The 21,665-nt window shown below is 35.4% G+C and overlaps 2 protein-coding genes across 2 annotated transcripts; one reads left to right on the top strand and one right to left on the bottom strand.

Annotated features, from left to right (window-relative positions):
• The first annotated feature begins 643 nt into the window (after nucleotides 1-643).
• On the top strand, nucleotides 644-9,318 carry LOC104244904 (calcium-dependent protein kinase SK5-like). The gene is made up of 7 exons (XM_009800423.2): nucleotides 644-1,360; nucleotides 3,121-3,264; nucleotides 3,372-3,524; nucleotides 3,636-3,751; nucleotides 7,010-7,177; nucleotides 7,321-7,545; nucleotides 9,024-9,318. Exons 1-7 carry the CDS (start codon nucleotides 814-816, stop codon nucleotides 9,159-9,161), a joined length of 1,491 nt encoding a protein of 496 aa, XP_009798725.1. The 5' UTR covers nucleotides 644-813; the 3' UTR covers nucleotides 9,162-9,318.
• Nucleotides 9,319-9,756: 438 nt separating this feature from the next.
• On the bottom strand, nucleotides 9,757-12,924 carry LOC104244905 (uncharacterized). Its single transcript, XM_009800424.2, has 3 exons — nucleotides 12,585-12,924; nucleotides 12,355-12,498; nucleotides 9,757-10,147 (listed from the first exon to the last, which is right to left on the bottom strand). Exons 1-3 carry the CDS (start codon nucleotides 12,765-12,767, stop codon nucleotides 10,004-10,006), a joined length of 471 nt encoding a protein of 156 aa, XP_009798726.1. The 5' UTR covers nucleotides 12,768-12,924; the 3' UTR covers nucleotides 9,757-10,003.
• Between the last annotated feature and the right edge of the window lie 8,741 nt (nucleotides 12,925-21,665).

Consider the following 21,665-nt stretch of genomic DNA (forward strand, 5'->3'; position numbering starts at 1 on the left):
TTATAAAATAAAGACTGTAAAGTAAAGATAAGTATAGAGAGAAACTGATATATTATTCGAATTCAAACTGATGTACATAATGAACTGAAATCTCTTCTATTTATAGAAAAAAAGAAGCTGCTACGCAAGCTGCTGTGTAAGCTGCTATTACAAGTTGCTGTGTAAGCTGCTACTGCAAGCTGCTGTGTAAGCTGCTACTGCAAGCTGCTACTATACCAGATATGGATAATCTTCTACTGAGAGCAATGTTTATCCATAACGGAGTACTGAATGGATAAGCTTATTGTACCCGGTATGGATAATCTTCTACCTAGGGTAATGTTTATCCATAACCGGGTACCGAAGTGATAAGCTTCTTCAGGAAGCTTATTTCCAATAGAGTACTAAATGGATAAACATATTTACGGTGGAGTCCCATATGGATAAGCTTCTTCAGGAAGATTATTTACAACAGAGCACTAAATGAACATCCATAATATAATATATTTATAACAAATATTTCTTTACGGCCAAACGGCCTTTAATGAGAAACAAAAAAAAGAAAATAAAAACTGAAGATAAATGAAAAAGGAGAAATCAGTGTAAACGTTGGCATCCACTAAACTACCAAACAAATACTTAGTTACCATATTTTCAGACAAACAGTCAGCAGCACACAGTAAAACAAAATGGAGCGAATCTAGAGAAGTTGTAAAATCTTAAGAGTAAAATAGCAAAGAGGAAAAAGAATAAAGAAAAAGAAGCCCCAACTTTTCTTTTCCAGTTTCTTCAAACTCTCTGCATCAAGATTCAGAGGACCACATCTCCATTAACATGGAACCAAAACCAGCAACTGAGTCCAAGAAATCATCTGTTTGGGTTCTTCCTTACAAGACTCAAAGTCTTCAGAGTCTTTATACAATAGGCAAAAAGTTAGGCCAAGGTCAGTTTGGAACAACCCATCTTTGTACAGAAAAATCAAGTGGCAATCTTTATGCTTGTAAGACAATACCCAAAAAGAAACTGATCTGTAAAGAAGATTATGAGGATGTTTGGAAAGAGATTCAAATAATGCATCATTTATCTGAGCACCCAAATGTGGTAAGAATAAAGGGTACTTATGAAGATGCATTATATGTGCATATAGTTATGGAGCTTTGTGCTGGTGGCGAACTTTTTGATAGGATTGTTGAGAAAGGACATTATAGTGAAAGAGAAGCTGCTAAATTGATTAAAACAATTGTTGGTGTTGTTGAGGCTTGTCATTCATTAGGTGTTATGCATAGAGATCTCAAGCCTGAGAATTTCTTGTTTCTCAGTTCTGATGAGGATGCTGCTCTCAAGGCTACTGATTTTGGCCTCTCTGTTTTCTACAAACCAGGTTTGCGTACACACTACCCTCCCCAGACCCCATTTATGGGATTACACTGGTTTTTTTCTTTTTTGTTGTTGTTGTTGTTGTAGGTTTACTTTCCTTTCCATTTATTGTCAACATTTTAGTTCCATTCCAATGTTGTATCATAACGGCCGGAGATGAGTTTAAATAGAGTAAAATGGTCAGTGAAGTTTGGAGGCGGAGCCGGGACTTGAAACTTATGGGTTCTAATTTCTAGGATAGTGATATCAGGTGTGGTTCTGAATATAATTTTTGGATATATTTAGTGGTTCTTGATACAAATAAAGGGTTTAGACTAAATTCTAGCTCCGGCCCTAGCGAGGATTCATGTAGCCGACCCCAATTTGTTTGGGACTGAGGCGTAACTGTTGTTATTGTCCTTTTATTAAAGAAGGAATTTTGCTTGTATGTGGTGACTGGATTCTGGATGAGAAGTGGATTGCCTTTAGATTTTCTAATTGAAAGATACTTAGGGTGTTTTAACATTTCGCTGTTTGTCTGTGCAGTGGGATGTTCTCTAGATTGGTGAGCGGAAAGCATGTCCTTTTTTTAAGTATTGGTATAAGAAATTTTGTTTTCTAGATTGTAAGCAATGAACGATATGGATAAATTTTGTTTACTAGATTGTAGGCAATGAACGAGATTTCACTATCATAGAACCTGGTGATTTTCACAAACATAATAAAAGAATCAGTTATGAAGTAAATGGTACCTTGATCAATGATGATTCTTGAGAAGATGTAAAACCATGCGTTTATGTTTGCAAAAGATTGAGAAACTGTGGTTCTCTCCCTTGTCTCTTTACTTTCAGGTAACACATTTGATAGAGATATACTTCTTTTCTTAGGGTAGAGAGACGACCAATTGCCACTAGTGAGTCCTCAAGTGGACAGTTACAAAGAGATTACCATTTGAGAACTACTACTTTAATTTGACCAATAAGATTTTAGTTTATTACTAATACCTTTTTAAGACTCAAGCTTGTTTCTTTAGGAAAAGAGTAATTTGAATTTATCTGGAATACAATGATAGAAGAGTAGGTATTTGGAAGTTGGTAAAGTGTTAACTTGTTAGTTTGAATCGGTATTCCCCCTTCTCATTTCTTCTGAACTTTTGAGTCTGCAGGATTTGCTTTATAACCGGCCAACTGTTGAGATCTATTGTTTTCATTATAACAGTATTTGTGTATGTGCAATCTAAGAAGTACTTTGTGTAAGCCCAAAATGGATCATAAAAGTTCTTTTTTGTTGTTGCTTTATTACTAGACTTCTTGTTAAATTCTATATAGCTCACCAAGATGGTCAATGCCAGATATACTCTATTTATGTAGTCTTCTCGAAAATGAAAATGGTAACCATGTCTTACATCTGATTATGACTTTTGTAGTTGTGAACTTCAATTTGTTCACTGGTCCTTCTAGTTTTCGATATGAGTATCTATTCAAAATGTCTCATGTCATTTTCCTTTTAGATGCAATTACGCCATTCATCCAGGTCTTACTGAAGGAAAGCTTCAGTTGACTTTACTTATTTAGTTTCTACTGCTATTTGTTTCTAGTGAGGTTCTGTTTTATTTTACTGTCTAACGCTTAGCTACCGGTTTCGTTTGCTGATATAATGTATTCAAATGTGTTGCGCTTTGTCCTACTGAAAATTGGTGATTTTTCACTTCTACGTAACTTAAGAGTAACGACCTGACCTTTTAATAGCAACAGTTTCGTTCCTTGATGATGTTATTGTGATTAGGTGAAACATTTTCGGATGTTGTTGGAAGTCCTTACTATGTTGCCCCAGAGGTTTTATGCAAGCACTATGGACATGAGTCAGATGTATGGAGTGCAGGAGTTATCTTGTACATATTACTTAGTGGTGTTCCACCTTTTTGGGCAGGTATTGAAATCTCCATGTGTGTTTAGGAGGAGATATAGTCTGTTATAAAGTTCGTCTTTCATGCTCATATTATCTTATAATTCTTATTATTGTTTTCCTGATTCCAGAAACTGATATGGGAATATTTCGTCAGATACTGCGAGGCAAACTAGATCTTGAATCTGAACCTTGGCCTGGAATTTCAGATAGTGCCAAGGATTTGATACGTAAAATTCTTGATAGGAATCCAAAAAGGAGGTTAACTGCCCATGAAGTTTTGTGTAAGTCCTTGTAGTTGTGAAAATCGAGACTTAAGAAGTTGCATATTTCAAAACTGTTGAAACAAAGTGCTTTTTACAATGACTTACATTTTTGTTTCCTGTGACTGTCAGGCCATCCATGGATTGTGGATGACACAATGGCTCCTGATAAACCTCTTGACTCTGCAGTTCTTTCACGCCTCAAGCAGTTCTCAGCAATGAACAAACTAAAGAAAATGGCTTTACGTGTAAGATCTTAAAAAGTTTGTAACCCGCTTACATGTGTTTATATAGTGAAAACTCTCCTTGCCTGGAAACAACTTTTGCAACACGGTTTTATAGTTCGAAAGGGCAGAGAGATTACTTGAGGGATAGGGGGGGGGAGGGGATTCCAAGAACTTCAGTAGTAAAGAAACTGAAATCAGATGTAGATGCAGTTTAAATTAAAAAAATGCAGAAAGTAGTATAGAAGAGTAGAAATAGGGATAGAAGAAGAAAGGAAAATTGTCGGGTGGGGGGGGGGTATGAAAGCCACATCCTCGCAATGGTTAATGCAGATCATACTCACATAAGATTCTTGCATCCATGTTTATCGTCATTTCTACATGATGTTATAACAAACCTTTCATAAGAACAAGGGTGCTACAACTATGAATCCTATACAAAGAAACTGAGAGCCAAGTCAAGTTTGACCATTTCCCATGTGGAGTACTGGAAGGGAAGATTATATGTTATCTAGGATTTACCTATGATACAAAATGCACAAAAGTTGATAAAAAGTTGCTGTTTTATTTTATTATTTTTGTGGTTTGGGTGTAAGGTAAAGCCCTAAAACTGAAGTAAGGCCTCATTTGTTTGCACTTAATGGAGGTCTGAATCTTAATCATTCAGATCTCAGACATTAAGTTTGTTTTTAAAGTCTTGAATCTTAATTATTCGGATCTTAATCATTAAGAATGTTTTTTTTTTACTTCACAACCACTTAATGGGTCTGGATAGGTCTGTATGACTAAGATTTATAACAGAGACTTAATTTAATTAAGATGCTATCACATATTCATTATTAACTGCCGCCCTCACCACCGCCTACCATTATCAACTACCACCATGCCGCCACCACCACCACCATAGTCAACCACCACCATCACCACCACGCCACCATCATCCTCAATCATAGCCGCCATCATTATCGACCATCACCATCCACCATCCCCACCACTCCGACCACCATCATTCTCACCCACAATCAACACTTATACACCTCAACTACCATAACCAACCACCCCATCACCATTAACAACCACAGCCGGTACTGCCCATCATTATAACCTACCACGGCCTTCCTCAATCACAAACCACCACCCGCCATTATTAACTATTACCACCCACCACCACCATCCTCAATCATAATCGCCACCATTACTAATCACTACTAGCTACTAGCATGAACCACTATCATCAACCAAAACTACCACCAACCACTGCCTCTAGTCGGTATTCACCTGTTAGCCATCACCACCAACAACTATCATATTTTAAAAAAACTATATATTTTATTGATAGAATATTAGATTAGTTAGTATTTCATTTGAATCTTATGTTTATTATTTTTCAAGTAAAGATAAATTTTATGCATTCAAATGTTAAAATCAAACAATCTTAATTTTTAGTATTCAGATCTTAATACACATCTTAATATATTCAGATGTGTATTTAGATTCAGATGTCTTAATCTTAACACACATCTTGATATTCAGATGTGTATTTAGATTCAGACGTCTTAATCTTAAAAAAAATAAATGAGGCAACTGAGCCTACAGAAGCCTGGAAAGATTTCTTGAGGTTGTCAGCCATAACACTCTGATCAATTGAAAAAGCATTTAACTAGGCACTTAATGGTATCTAAAAAATTGAAACGATGTTTAAGACTTTGACTGGACTTTTGCCGCAGTAAACATAAGATAAGGCTCAAGCACCTTTAATGCTGCTTCTTGAAATACTAAATTGCAGAAAAACCATTAATAAAGAACCTTGAAATTGTTAACAAGTGTATTTCTTTGACATATCACAGTTATGCGAGAGTTTAAATTGTTCCCTTTCCTTTATGTAAAAGTTAAAAGCATGAAGGATTGAGACAATGAAGCTGCCTCCTTATATGTTATGTTTGGAATGAACCAGCTATTCGTTTAAATGTTGTAGGTTTTAAAAAGTTAGATGATTGCCACCAAATTTTAGAATGTGAATTCTCCTCTTTTCTTTTTTGCTTGGTAAACAAACATCATTTTAGAATGTGGATTCTCTTTGAATAAGATTCTGTATCATGCCGCAATATCAAGCCCAAAGTGACTAAAATTTTAATGCTGATGTCCCTTGAAACTGCAGAATTGATAGTTCCGATGGCTGATGATTATGGAGGGATATGTTGCTCTATATGTAGTTTTTCCAGAATGGTTAATTAGGATATCATTTTAAATACAGCGCTGTCTAAAAGTGGCAAATTTTTTGGCAGTTTTTCATGATACCAATATGTATGCCATAAGACAGTTAATTTTTTGTGCAATTATTGATTACATGTAGTTAAACTAATGTCATGTCAAAATGAGTACCTGTGAGCATAGGTTCAAGTAATCAGGTCTCCTGCATTGTCTTATCCATATTCTGTCTTTGTAATTTCTGTTCCAGAAGAATTGCAAGATAAAAATTCCATTACCAATATAGTGGCCCATTCCTTACTCCTTAGTGCAGTTGATTTGTGCTTGTTCAATCTCCTTTTTTTCCCCAATAAATGCTTTTCCTGTTTCTCTTATCTTCTTATTTCCTAAAGCATGCTTTCGTGAGAGAACATGTACTCTCTCTCTCTCTCTCTATATATATATATATATATATATATATATGTGTGTGTGTGTGTGTGTGTGTGTGTGTGTATGGTATCACAAAATATATGTCAGTTTGATTCCAATTTACCAACAGTGAAAAATGAGTGGGAAAAGCTAAATAGGGAAAGGAGCGAACAATTGATCCTCTTGCAATTTTATCAGAAGTAACTGAATTTTTAACAGATGCCGGCATCACACTACTTAGTTATATATTCTTCCACTGGAATCTAAGTCCTGCTTGTGGCGATTTGTATTCGAAATCCTGGCAAAAAGCTTTTTTTTCTTGAGAAAGAGAAATGTGCATAGAAACCATAGATTTTTCTCATAATCGTGCTGAAAGTATCCTATTCCCCTTTCAGTTAATGTGTTGCTGATGACATTTGAAGTGAAAATCTGTTATGAAATAACCAGGATAATTTGAACTCAATGAGCATCCTAATTTTCGCTGACATCATTGTTGAATGGAGGCTTTTCTTTCTGGATGGAAGTTATAACTAAAATTGTGGTGCTTGCTATCTATATGATATTTGTATTGACAAGTCCAGTCACTATGAATTCCTATTCAATATTCAGTGTCTTATTATGTTATATCTTTGATTCTTGCTTTACTCATTCTCTTGTTATTTGTAGGTGATTGCCGAGAGGCTTTCAGAAGAAGAAATCGGTGGTCTCAAGGAGCTATTCAAAATGTTAGACACAGACAATAGTGGAACAATAACCTTTGAGGAATTAAAAGAGGGTTTGAGGCGAGTGGGTTCTGAATTGATGGAGTCTGAGATCAAGGATCTTATGGATGCGGTAAGAATTCTCCTCACCATGTTTTTGTGTCTTCGAGATATCTCCACCTAGTCCTCTAACCACACACTCGTGTTTATGCTCTTATGCAGTATAATTTTTCCGCTCATTTGACTACATGGTTCCAACCATATTTTATCTGACAGGCAGACATTGACAACAATGGAACAATAGACTATGGGGAATTTATTGCTGCTACTGTTCATTTGAACAAATTGGAAAGGGAAGAGAATCTGTTATCAGCCTTCTCTTATTTTGACAAAGATGGTAGTGGATACATAACTATCGAAGAACTTCAGCAAGCCTGCAAAGAATTTGGTCTTAGCGAGCTGAATCTTGATGAAATTATCAAAGATATTGATCAAGATAATGTAAGTTCTATCCTCTTCTGTTTTTATGTCATGCACATATATAAGGAGTAAAGGTGAATTGAGTTACATAATGTCCACTAACGTATTAAAAGACATCCAAAGGGGTTTATAAAGATCGTGCGCCGCTCTACCCATCGCCTTAAGGGTTGGATGCTCATAATTTTTTGTGTGATATCAGAGCCAACTTTAGCAAGCTCATTCGCATACCAATAAATACACATTAAAGTCTGTGCGAGAACCTCGCACTCGGATAGGTGTTGAGTTATATAGTGGCCAACACGGTCATCCGAAAGAGTATATGAAGGTTTTGATTCACTTCATTGATTGCCTTATGGTTTTTAGTTGAACACTCGATTCTTCCCGTCATAAGTTAGCTTACCATAGAAACACTTGGATCAAAGAACAGATAAATTGACCATGTTGTGACTTAGACTTGAGGAGTTGCTTTTTGCTTTTTCCTCTCACTTTTTAGCTAACTAAAAGAAGGAACATAATTTGTGCAAAATATGCTGAAAAAGATTGTCAATGGACAAAAGCAAGTGATACCAAGTACTATTACAGACACCCTCCCACCGCAAAAAGGAAGTAGAAGTTTTTTTCTTTGACTGCTATATTGTTTCTCTCGAAAAGCCATCTGTTCAAACATAAGAACTAAAAGCCCATTCATGACCTACCCCTGTCCCGTCTTGGCATCTTCATCATGTTAGGCAGTGCATACGAAGGATTTCATGACCATTACCTTAACTTCCATGTATAAGCATTTCAATGGACCCCTAGCATCTTAGGAAGGATAATTACTTATCTTATCAAACAGTGCCAACTAGCTTCCATTTAGATTAGAATTTCCTGTTGTTTGCTTACTGGGCCCTAGCTCTCCAGATATGCACACAATATCAAGCACACACGTAAAGCCGAAAAACATTATAACAGCTCTTAATTCTCGGACCTCCGACAGACAGAATCTCCATGCATGCCTTCTGAGTTGAGAATGTCAGTGACTGTTCCTCTACCCCTATCTCCCCAACCCTCATTCTACTAGATGCATCATATAATTGAAGGCTGTAAATCGTGAAATCTGGTGATGTTTTATTTCTGCTCTGAGCTATTCTATGATTTTGAAAGAAACCATTCAGCGAGTCTTATTTCGTACTGCATTTACCAATGGTGAAGACGAGTTTACTGATTTAAACTGTGTATAGTAACATAAGAATCTGCTTGTATCAATCCGAGCAATTTCTTTTTAAGTTGTTTAATGTTGTGCAGCTAAATAGAGCTGTAATTTTCTCACTCTCTTGTGAAGGTTTAGTTATTTGTTTGAGTTCCTATCAGCACACGGACTTCAGTTCACTTATCAACTTCCCAATACTAATTCCATTTGTGTGCAACTTGTGCTTTGTTTTTCTGTCTAGTATACTGATGTTGATTCTTAATGTCCGTTCTTGCGTTTTTCGCACTAAAAAAGAACTTTCAATTTGCAGGATGGGCAGATAGACTATAAGGAATTTTCTGCAATGATGAGGAAAGGCACAGGTGGAGGCGTTGGAAGAAGGACCATAAGAAACAATTTGAATTTAGGAGAAGCACTAGGACTCGTACAGAGTGAAGAAAACTTATGAACCACCAATTAATCAGAACAAGTTCCTGAGTGATCTTTCTAATTTCCTTTTGACATGAAGGTCCAACTATAGACATTTATTTACTACTAGAAGTGTCAGGTTTCTTTGTATTAAACTTGATCCCTTCCCCTGCTTTTATTGATGGCTGGTTTTTTAACCTCTATTTGTCCAAGGTTAAGAACTTTAGACTTTTGACACCAGTAACAAAGAGCAATTTCTTGAAGATGTTAGCCTAGTTATTTTTGAACATCTGCTACATTGTGAACCTATTCGATTATAGTACTAGAAGGGGATTCTTGGAGCAACAATAAAGTTGTCTGTGGGATTGCATCAGGATAGGTTGCCTACATCACACCCCCTTGGAGTACGGCTCTTCCTCGGACCTTGAGTGAATGCGGGATGCTTCGTGCACCGGGCTACCCCATTCAATTATAGTACTTCTAACGAAATTCATCCCTCGAGAAAAGAGAATGGTATCAACCATCTTATTCATCACCATGTATGTAGCAGTATATAGCCTGTTTAGCATTTGAATGCATGGAATTCCTATTCAAGATCAAATGCCATTTGCCCTTTTTATGGCACATCAACTGACTTTAGTGTAAAAACACCTTATTATGAAGGAGAATATAATACCGCAGTACAGGAGACACTGTTGAGTTAATATGAAACGGAGGGAGTACATAAAATGAGCATGTACGAACGTACGCCTGTACTAAAATATTCAGTTGAGTAATATTGTACACGCCAAAAATACTTGTGATGTATATGGTAAAATTTCCATGGAAAGGATTTCATTGGTCGCAGCCAACTGGATTCCCAGCAAATGGATATGTAGTAGCTCAAAGCTTACTATTGACAGCCAAATACTTGGTATGACGACCGCGTGCAACTATCTTCCCCGTCTCTTTCTTCCTCAACTCAACACTGACAACACCGATTGTCTTCCCAACACGTAATACTTTGGCTTCAACTTCGATTTCCTCCTGATTATGTAAGATAAGACAACAGTTGAATGAGGATATTGCATTTTTAAATTAGCCAATATTGACTCGCACGATTCAGAAAATACAGCTCCTAAAATGGAATAATATATATGTGAAAAAGCATATCACCAACTACTACTAAATTTGGCTATAACAAGTTATATTAGAATTTTTAGCAAGTAAAACAAACAAAAATTGGCAGGTCTTTAACCAATCAACATTTAAAAGAAAAAAATAGAAGGAAGAGAATCAGCAAGCACATTAATACGCTTCACTTCTAGTTAAACTTTTACCAATAAAAAGAGGAAACAAATTAGATAACAGTAGAATCTCATGCTGGACACGGTGCATGGTTCAAGATTTGAGAAACACTGGGCTGGTACATGACTGAAGAAGGTGATAACATTTGGTAACAAGAAAGTCTAAATATGCAGGTGTAGATATCTGCATGCTAAATTAGGCGCAAAACTGCTCTTCTGTTTCCGTTATCTTCCTTGCTAGATACAGTTGGGAGAGGCATGGCAGGGCAACCCGGCGCACTAAGCTCCCGCTATGCGCGGGGTCCGGAGAAGGGCCGGACTACAAGGGTCTATTGTAGCAGCCTTAACCTGCATTTCTGCAAGAGATGGTTTCCATGACTCCAACCCGTGACCTACTTGACATATGACAACAACTTTACCAGTTACACCAAGGCTCCCCTTCCAGTTGGGAGAACGATTAAAATTTAAAATTACAAGAAACAAAGTCTTAGCGGGTGAAAGTCCTTTGCTTGGTGCAATTTTTTGCTGCTACAAGAACCAAAGTACCTCCTATTTCAACGAAGTATTTTGACTACCCATCACAAATGATAAGTTTTGCTCACATGTACTTATGTTGCAACTAATAGCACTAAGGTTAAGTGCTTTAAGTTGCTAGACTATTACTTCCTCAAATTGTAAATTAGATGCCAATATTACAGGATTTATCTATATATTGTCCAAGTGCAAAGAGAGGGACATTTTATTCTAATTCCTTATTCTTTGCCACCATAAGGTTCTTCGCTTGGAGTTAGCATTAACATTCTACAAGAAGATTAAAGCTGAAGCTTCTCAATCAAGACAGTCGAATTGTTAAACTGACTATTGCTTAAGTCCATGCTATTGCACCAACTTCTTTTTTTTTTCCTGGTTGGATCTTAAATTCCAAAATCAACGCTGTTCATGTTTATCCTGTAGAAGTAAAAACATGTACGTGTATCCCAATATTGCATTGCTAGAGGCTGGTGAATGAGGCATTTCCAAGATTACCTGCATACTTAAGAAGGCCTATGTTCCTCTGACGTCCCATAGTAGAATTTATGAACTAAAGTTTGTGAATTTCTAAAACCAGAACACTTTTTCAAACTGTCCTCTAAACTGGCCTTCATACAGAATTCAGGTTAACTAGATTCCCCCTCATAGCGACGTAAATACTTAATGAATGTTCCAGAAGCTATGCAAATAAAACTGCATGGCTTATCAAAGACTACCACCATGAAATAAGGGCCTTAAATCCATCAGATCAACAATATAATGCTGTCTAAAAGTTTATCCTTCTTATGATTTCTTGAGAGCCTCTTATTTGGTGCAAAATCCTACTCATTTTCCTGTAAAGCTCTCCATTTAGTAGTTAGCTTTTCTTCTCTTTCCACTCTACTAAATTCCTGACAGCATACGAGCGGAATGCTTGACAGGGAGAGCGTTTAGGAAAACCTATTATTATGCAAAAAGCTAATATCTTCCAACATCCTAGTACATTCGTGCGGTAAAGATGAAACACAACATCGAACCTAATCGCAAAGCAAATCAATAAAAGTACCATAAATACATGACCAGAAGGAATAAAAGAGTCACACCCAAGGGTGTGGCCTAATGGTCAATGAAGTGGGAAGAGAACTATGATCCCAGTGAGGCATTGGGTGATTTCTTCCCATCTAACTAAGCTTTGGTGGGCAGAGTTATCCGATACCTATGTTGGTGGGTAGTAGCCAGCCTAGACAGCACCATCATTACGAAAAGAAAAAAAGAGAGCCAAACTCACAACCCAAATTTACTTTAACCACAAATATGCAATCCCAAACTAGCTGGGGGTCCGCTAGATAAATCCTCATTCCAGTACTCAATAATTCAGTATTTGTACAAAAAATCTAACAAATTTCAATCTGAAAAACAAGAAAGAGGACAACTTACCCCAACAAAAGCAGCATCCAAGTAGGACACGTTGATCTCAACGGAGACACCAGTAAAGGGTGCACCTACTGTATGAATAACAGCCGAACCCAAAATATCCACAAGCGTCGCCGTGGCTCCTCCATGTAGAAAATTACCCGCATTCTGGAAAATCCCAATTAATTAAACAACAGCAACAAATGAAATGGTTGGTAAGTACAAATCAGAAGATGAATGAAGCACTTAATTACCACTAGACGAGGAGGGACTTGGAAAGAGTAGAGAATACGGCCTGGTTCAACGAGGTCAACTTTTATGCCATATGAGACAAAAGCTTCAAGGAATCTTGAAGGCATGGAATCTACTGTGGATTCATTGTTCCCTCCTTCTTTCTCCAAGAATTTCTTCACTAACTCTATATCCATTTGTTTCATTTTTTTATCCCGATTACTGCTCCTCTTCAGCAGATCGACCCAGTTGAATTCAAGTTCCTAAATCCTAAAAGTTCGACTGCTATTAAATAATCAAAGGGACCCAATTGAATTGAATGTAAGCCTCATTTATTTTAAGGTTTTGTTACGTGAATTCCACAAATAAGCAAACGTGTTTTACATTTCTTCATAAGTTATTATCTTACTTTTTCTTTTTTCTTCTTGAACTTAAAACCCTGCAATGCTGATAATTTGACAAAATATTAATTTTATAAAATTATGATAGATTATATTATTTTAATAAATATTATTTGTTATTTAAAATTTTAATACAGTATGCAAAAATATATCAAAATTTATACAAAATAAAAGAATACACATCATATAGTAATCAAATAAATTATTTGTTCCTTATTTATTCTTTATTAAATTAGTGAGTACTTAATATTATACATTTACTATTGTGACTTTTTATTAACTTGTCAATTGACTCAATATTTTGATACTACTTTTCTTCTAATATAGCATATATATAAATTTTTTTATTATGAGAATATTCTTTTTTTTTTAAATTTGTGTTTTACTGTTCAAAATCTTCAATAGTCTAAATTTATCAATAATCTTTTTGAGTGTTATTTATTTATTTTTAATTTTTTTATTTAATTCAAAATGTAAATATCCTAAAATTATCTTTACCCCCTCTTTTCGTACATTATTTTCTACTATAGTAAATTATAAATTTGAAATTCATCAAAAGTATAAAAGAGAAAATCCTTTTATTATTTTTACAAAAAATCTATCAATATTATTAATTATTATTTTGTGTTATATATATATATATATATGTGTGTGTGTGTGTGTGTGTTTATCTTATGTATAAATAACCTAATAGTATTTTTATATTTTTGTATATTTCATGATGGGTTTATGAGTTCTATTTATTAATTTAAATTTTTTACAAGAGAAATTTAATTAGTATATATATATATTTTCACACTATCGCTTATATTTGGTTTTTAGTATTCTTCCTTTATAACTCTTTGTTTATTATGATTTTAGCTATGTGTATATGTATGACTTTTCTCATCATATTTCTAATTGTAAGTTTCATATTTTTATATTTTTCCATAAATTTATATTTTTCTTTTCTTCCGTGATTATTTAATTGTATTATCCATTACTTAATATTATCAAAATTATCATATGATTTTTTAGTAAATTACCAGTTTAATATAATACAATAAATATAATTTTTATACTCTTGGAATTTAACATGACTTTATCCTGTATGACTTTCTTATAATTATTTTATTATTTAAATTATTCAATAATATTTTCAAGTATTATTTATTCACTTAATTTTATCAAATAAATTTAAAGTGTGGATAGAATTACATTATATCTATTCTCCTCTTTGTACATTAGTTTTCGTTCTATAATATTTTATTTTGTTTCCATTTAGTGTTTATCTATAAAACGAATATTATTGTATTTTTTTCTAATTGGATGGTGTTGAATTAGTTCAAAGGTTAAACAAAGAAGTTCTTTAATTATATGTCATAAATGTACTAATAATTTTTATTTTTAATAAGCAATTAAATTAAATTCTCCCTCTCGTTTGTATTTAATATGAAATTTTAATTTTTCTATTAAAATTACTACATAAGAATTTCGAAATGATATAATCTAATAAGAATATTAAAGATTGTGTATTTTAGCTTAAAAAATCAAATACACTCTTAGAATTATGATTTGTCTGTAAAAAATTATAATATAGATATAGATTAGATTTTGTCATAAAATTCAGTTAAGTTTTACCTTTGAAGTACGAAGTAGCATTTACTCTATTTGACACTCCTTTAAGTGCGAAGTACCATTTTCTCTATGATACTTAGCTTGACCTCATGCTTCACTATCATTCTTTTAATATAACTAGTTCCTGGGTACGTGCGTTGCACGTGTATCCCAACTGTATTATTTTGTACATGGATGGTAAATGCTTTGAATCATGATTGCATTTATAAGAAAAGAATTGCACTAAAAAATCATAACAATCTGAATATTAGCATAGAAAAATAGAAGAAGAAGATAAAATATAAGAACAATAAATGTTAGCTATAAAAATTTCTCCTCCGTTCACTTTTAATTGTTCACTTTTGACTTTGTACTCCCTTTAAGAAAAAATAAATGAAGTATATATTTTACACTTTTACCCATAATAATGATAGCATTTTCAAAAGTCTTGTGAATTAATTTGGGGAATGAGTAGTTAATGATAATGGTAAAATAAGACAAAAAAGATTATTTTTCTCTTGATTTAGTATATTAGACAAGTAAAAGTGAAAATATATTTTTAGTATAGTGGACAAGTAAAAGTAAATGAAGGAAGTATTATACACATGTGTCACGACTCCAGTTCGCCCTCCATGAACTATCGTGACGGCACCTAGTCTCTACAACTAGGTAAGCCTAACAAATGCGGAAAAGAACCAATTTGCGAAAAGAAAATATTATAAAACCGAAATAACAAAATGAAATAGTGTTTAAGATGCCGCCTGGCATATAATAGTACAAGAATCTCAACCTACACTTTCCAAAATCCGGAACCCTATGAATCACAAGCTAAGAGATACATAAGAAGCTCTAACTCCAGAAATGTCTAACAAAGGAAAATACAGAAGGGCTATACTATTATAGAAAGATAGAAAGAGACTCATCGGTCTGCGGATGCAGCAGATATACCTCGAAGTCTCTACAGAAGTGCCTCGCCTCAAGGATGATAAGACTGAGTGGAAGTACCTGGATCTGCACATGAAAAACATGCGCAGAAAGGGCATGAGTACACCACAACAGTACTCAGTAAGTGCCAAGCCTAACCTCGGTCGGGTAGTGACGAAGAAGGTCAGGGCCCTACTGAGGTTAAATAAAATACAAGGTATAAAAGTGTAGAATAAGACAATATAATTAAGTGCAACAGTAAGAAATAACATAGAATAGAAAGAACAACAACAACTATAATAGAGACAAATAATCACGGAAAGGAGTACAGATCAACACAGAGATAACAACCGGGGATCTACCATGATACCGTCCTGTAGCCCCCAAATGTAAATATCCAGCAAACCGGGGATCTACTAGGATACCGTCCTGTATCCCCCAAATGCAAATGTCTAGTGGATCTCCCGGGTATCGTCTAGTAGTCCAACTCATAGTGCGCCGGGGATCTACCGGAATCCCAATTCGTAGTCCCAAAATGTAAATACCCAATTCTGGGGGAATCTACCGGGTGCAGTCCCGTAGTTCCATATAACTATGCAAAGAGATCTACCGGAATCTCACATCCGTAGTCCCAAATAAACAGACAAGGGGGATCTACTGGAATTCCACATCCGTAGTCCCAAATGTAAATACACAGCAACAACATGAAAAATATTCAGCAAATGTCAATTTCATATTAAGGCAATAGGTAATTCTAGCCTAACATGCTGCACAGAATTCAGGTAAAGCAGTTTGAGCAAATAAAGCAATTAAATCACTTAGACATGCTTCCCTAAGCTAACAACAGGCTGAAATTGCAAGTAGTAACAATAGGAGGAGAAAACACAATCTTAATTACTTAGTGAAAACCAGATTTTCAACAATTAGCACAAGTATGCACTCGTCACTTCACGTATAAGGCATTTCAAATATCAACAATACCAAATCCTAAGGGGAAGCCTCCCCACAAGGTTAGGCAAGCCACTTACCTCGAACCAGCTCAAAATCAATCCAAAACCACGTTCTTGCCACGAGTACTCGCATCCAAATGGCCCAAATCTATTCTATTCAATTGCATAATGTAAATAACACTTCAAGTAACTGATTCTACAAACAAATACTAAGCTAATACGCGAAATTAGATAAAATGACCAAAACGCCCCTCGGGCCGACATCTCGGAATTAGGTAAAATTTATATTTTCAGAATCCTCATACTCTCACGAGTCTAACCATACCAAAATTATCCAAATCCAATGTCAAATCTCCAATCAAAACTCGAATTTTTTTGGTCTAAGAACTTTTCTAAATTTTTCCCCAATTTCTCACCCCAAATCCAAAATTAGATGATGAATTCATGATTAAATTAATGGGTTATAAGCAAAAAGGAGTTAAGAATCATTACCCGTAAACTCCCTCCGAAAGTCTCTCCAAAATTTGTCTCCTTCCGAGCTCCCAATTCAATTTTGTGATATGAACTCAAAACCCTCGATTTTGAACTTTATGTTCTGCCCAGACGCGTCCTTAATCGCGATCGCGGAAACTCCCACGCGATCGCAAAGAGCAACTTTGCTGACCCCCAAAATAAACCTACGCGAACGCGATAAACCTACGCGATCATGATGTTGTACTGCTCAGCTCTACGCGATTGCGGTTGGCCTCACACGATTGCGAAGATAAAATCTTCCACTCCTCAGCTGCCTTACTTCTTCCTCTCCGCGAACGCGGCGTAGCCCACGCGTTCGCGATTCAGCTCCTGCTATTACTACGCGTTCACACACCTCTTCCCACGATCGCGTAGAACAAAATCCCTTCTGCCTTATCCAAGACTTCGCGATTGCGATGAAGAAAAGTCTTCAATAAAAACCAGCAAAAATCTGATCCTTCTCCAAGTCCAAAAATGGTCCGTTGAGCATCCGAAACACACTCGAGGCCCCCGGGACCTCAACCAAACATGCCAACCAATCCTAAAATATCATTCAAACTTGTTCAAATCTTCAGAACGCTCAATACAACATCAAAACACCAATTTTACATCGGATTCAAGCCTAGGAAATTCCAAAAACTCTCAAATTACGCTTTCGATCAAAAAGTCTATCAAACCTCGTCCGAATGGCCTGAAATTTTGCAAGCACGTCACATTAAATACTACGGAGCTACTCCAACTTCCGTATTCCATTCGGACTCCGATATCAAAATCTCACTATCGAACCGGAAACTTCAAAAATTCAACTTTCGGCATTTCAAGCCTAAATTAGCTACGGACCTCTAAAATGCAATCCGAATACGCCCCTAAGCCCAAAATCACCCAACGGAGCTAATGGAACCAACGAAATACCATTCCGAGGTTATCTTCATACTGCTCTGACTACGGTCAAATTTCTAAAACTTAAACTCTCATTTAAGGACTAAGTGTCCCAAAACTCGCCGAAACTCAAAACCAAACATCCCGACAAATCAAAATAGCAGAAATAAACATGGCGAAAGCAGTTAATAAGGGATCAGGCGTTAATTCTTAAAATGACCGGCCGGGTTGTTACAACATGGGAAGTTAAAGAGCTTAACTTTGTATAGTGAAGAAATTTAGATACATGTACCTTAATAAATTCTTTGAAAAAGCAAATTTAATATTACAAAACTAATTTTTATAGTTTATATTTTTTTCATTAATATTGAAAGTATTATTAAATATTAATATAACTCTTAAGGATATAAACGTCCAACAATAACCTAGGGTTATTTTAGTCTTTCACATTCAACTTTTGATCTTCATGCTTATAATATAGTATGATATATGAAGTTATATTATGTGTTGGCATCTTTTCAATTTAAAATAGAATAGGTTTCAGAATAAATAATTTTTAAATATATAAAAACTATTATTTTCGTAAAAAAATAGTTAAGTATGTTTAAATTCAAATTCATAAAGAGTAAAAAATTATTAACCACACGTAATTTTATTTTTTTAAAATTTAAATTTAAAAATATTAATTATACCTAACCTAACTAACTTTTTCTAAATTACCAAGTAACTTTGTATTATGTTACCACTTAATTTAATATGGTGTCTTTTCCTTTTCTTTTATTATATATAATAGAAGATTATCTCTATGCTTGACGTAACAAAAAGGGTAATGATCACACCCAACAATGCCTTATAAAAAGGACTAAGTGGTCGCTGCAAATATATTCCGGTTAACAAGTTTGGAGTCGAATCCACATGGAATTAACCTATCAATCACAACTATTGGACTCACAGAAATTCACGTATTCAATTTTCGGAGATATTTAAGTAATAGATTGGATGGTTGCTAACTAACTATTACGAAATGAAAATGCAGTAATTAAGATCTAACTATGAACGGTTTGTAAACAAGAATTGGAAGGATCTAAGATTATGATTTCCCCTGTTGTCGGAATCCTTTCCGCTATATTTTCTATAAATTCGCCTAAGTCTTCTCTATCGATCATGAGCACTTTGATTCTCGTAACTCTCTCCCGAGTAATTACAACAATATACTAGACATATTCTCCCGAATTACGCTAGCAGGCATTAAGTACGGCTCACTCGGATTGCACCCAAGGTTTTGTTATCCCTAATTCCACCTTTAAACCCTTTGTATTGATCCCTCATATACGTTAGGAGCGATGTTGTTCAACAACTACCTAAATATGCACTCTCTCCCGAGTAATACACACTAAATAGGCACAGTCGATTGAGAGCTCTTTAACCAACCACAATAATAACGTAGTTGAAAAAATAGAGAAAATACTACGGCAAATATATATTAACATAACAGGAAAATCATCCTCCAACAGGTTCCATCAAAACCCTAGATAACAAATTAGCTATTCATTATAGTATGCAAAACTACAATACTAGAATTCATAACCAATAATGGAAATAGGAAGAAGGAAGTGAAAAACTCGTAGAAAAATTCTCCGCCTTGCTCCTAGTGTGTTCTTGCCTCTTTAGGTCAAATCCCTGGTCTCCACGGCGGCTCCGTTCTCTCTCTAGGTCTAAAGTATGTCAAAAGTATGTCCCCCTCCCCAAAATAGCGTTTTTACATGTATTTATACCAAGTAGGGTCGGGCCCAGACAAAAATACCTTCTCCCGCGCGAAATAGGACAATCACTCTGTAAAATTTACACTATTGCGCCGCATGGGGCGACAGACCATGCGTGGCGGCAGTAGGAAAGTTCAGATTGCTGATTCTGACAGGCTGCAGGAAATTTCCAAAGGCGTAGAGCACCGCGTGCCGCACCACGCACCGCGATAATGGGAATTTGCTAAATTAAAAACATGAAAGTTGTAGCCCTTTCAAATATCTTTCCAATGATATATTGTGGAGCCCAAACAGAGTCGTGAGTGAAAAGTTATGTGCATTTTACTAGACAATGCACCGTATGCCCGCTCGATTTTTCATTTCGTTTTTAACTATCATTCCCCGATCCCCGAACACGATCCCGACTTGATTCCTTGGGCTTTTACTCAGACTTCAAAGCTCTAAATCACTTGAATTCATTCCATAACATCTACATAGCTCGGAATCACTCCTTCAAGACATAAAATACATAATTAGTGCAAAACACTAGCGATTAAAGCTCAAACTCAATTAAAGTGTAGTAAATTAGAGTGTAATAAGCGACTAAAATGCGCAATTATAGCCTATCATAATTACAACATATGTCTGAAAAGTATGATAAAATGGTGCTCAACTTTGTTCAATTTTATATTTACGTTATTTTCTTATTAGTTTATTTTAAAAAAAATATTATTATTATATTCAAAAATAATTTAAATTACTATTTACCTTTAATGACATGCTATAAAGCAATAAAAATATCATATTTAGTAAATTTAAAATTATAAATTTCAAGAAATTTGTTTTCTTTCAAAAACTTCAAGTCGAGTCAAACATTGTTACATGAGTTGGAGTGGAGGAAGTAAAAAAATAGTTATGTTATTTCAACTCTCTCTCTTTCTCTTTTCTTGTGTAGGAAATTAAAGATATAATTCCAACCATATACACAAAATAAAATGAGAATCTTCTGTATATTTTTCATAGTGGATGATTTGATGGAGATCTTAGGTGGTGCGAAATCAAGTTAATCGAGTACTAGCAAATTTCAGATATTGGATGATTAATAAAAAAAATCAATAGTAGTACAGTGCTTAAACTTTATTCTTGGTTTGCACAATTGATAACAACAACAACATAACAAGTGCAATTCCACAAGTGTGTCACGACCCAATCCCTGATCCGGTCGTGATAGCGCCTCTCGTGAAGACAAGACCAGCCAACTAAACCCAATACATCATATTTAAAGCGGTTAAACAGTTCATAAGCAGTTTAAATGTAATTAAATGATAATACTTAGCGTAAGTACAACCCGACATAGCCCAAACCGGGGTATCACAAGTCACGAGCATCTATTAGAGTATAAATACAACTGCAACGTCTGAAACATATAAAATAGGACTAATAAACAAAAGGAAGAGATGCGGTGTTGCTAACGCTTGCAGTCACCTCACTAAACTCCGATAACTTAGCCTCCGACCAGCTCAAAATCCGCTACCGGGTGAACAAATACATGCATCTGCACACGAGGTGCAGGGAGTAAAGTGAGTACTCCAACTCAGTGAGTAATAAAGGTAAATAATAACTGAGCAGTAAGAAATCACGAAAAATGCATCAACATGTTGTATAGAGCAGTCTAAAACCCTTTGAATAAAAGCAGTAAAACTGTGAAATCCTTGGAAAAATATCTTAGCTCAGTTTAACCTCTTTTAAAAATGACTTTTTCAACTGTTACACAAATGAATGCAAACAAATAGTGCAGATAAGCACAAAAATCCGCCCCTCGGGCACAACACTCAATTAACAGATAAATGCTAGGTGATCAGATAGATATCACATGAAGTAGCACAAACAACAGATAATGGCAGACAGATGAAGTAAAGTAAACATGTAGAACAGTACAACACCGCTGCGACGTGCAACCCGATCCATATATCGCTGCGGCGTACAACCTGATCCATATATCTCGTCGACGACGCTCACTGGGGGTGTGCAGACTCCGGGAGGGCCCCCTTACGGCCCAAGCGCAATATCAAGCCATCTCGTGGCATCAAATCTATGCC

The sequence above is a fragment of the Nicotiana sylvestris genome, chromosome 5 (genome assembly GCF_000393655.2).
Source record: "Nicotiana sylvestris chromosome 5, ASM39365v2, whole genome shotgun sequence".
In the NCBI taxonomy this organism is placed as follows: domain Eukaryota; kingdom Viridiplantae; phylum Streptophyta; class Magnoliopsida; order Solanales; family Solanaceae; genus Nicotiana; species Nicotiana sylvestris.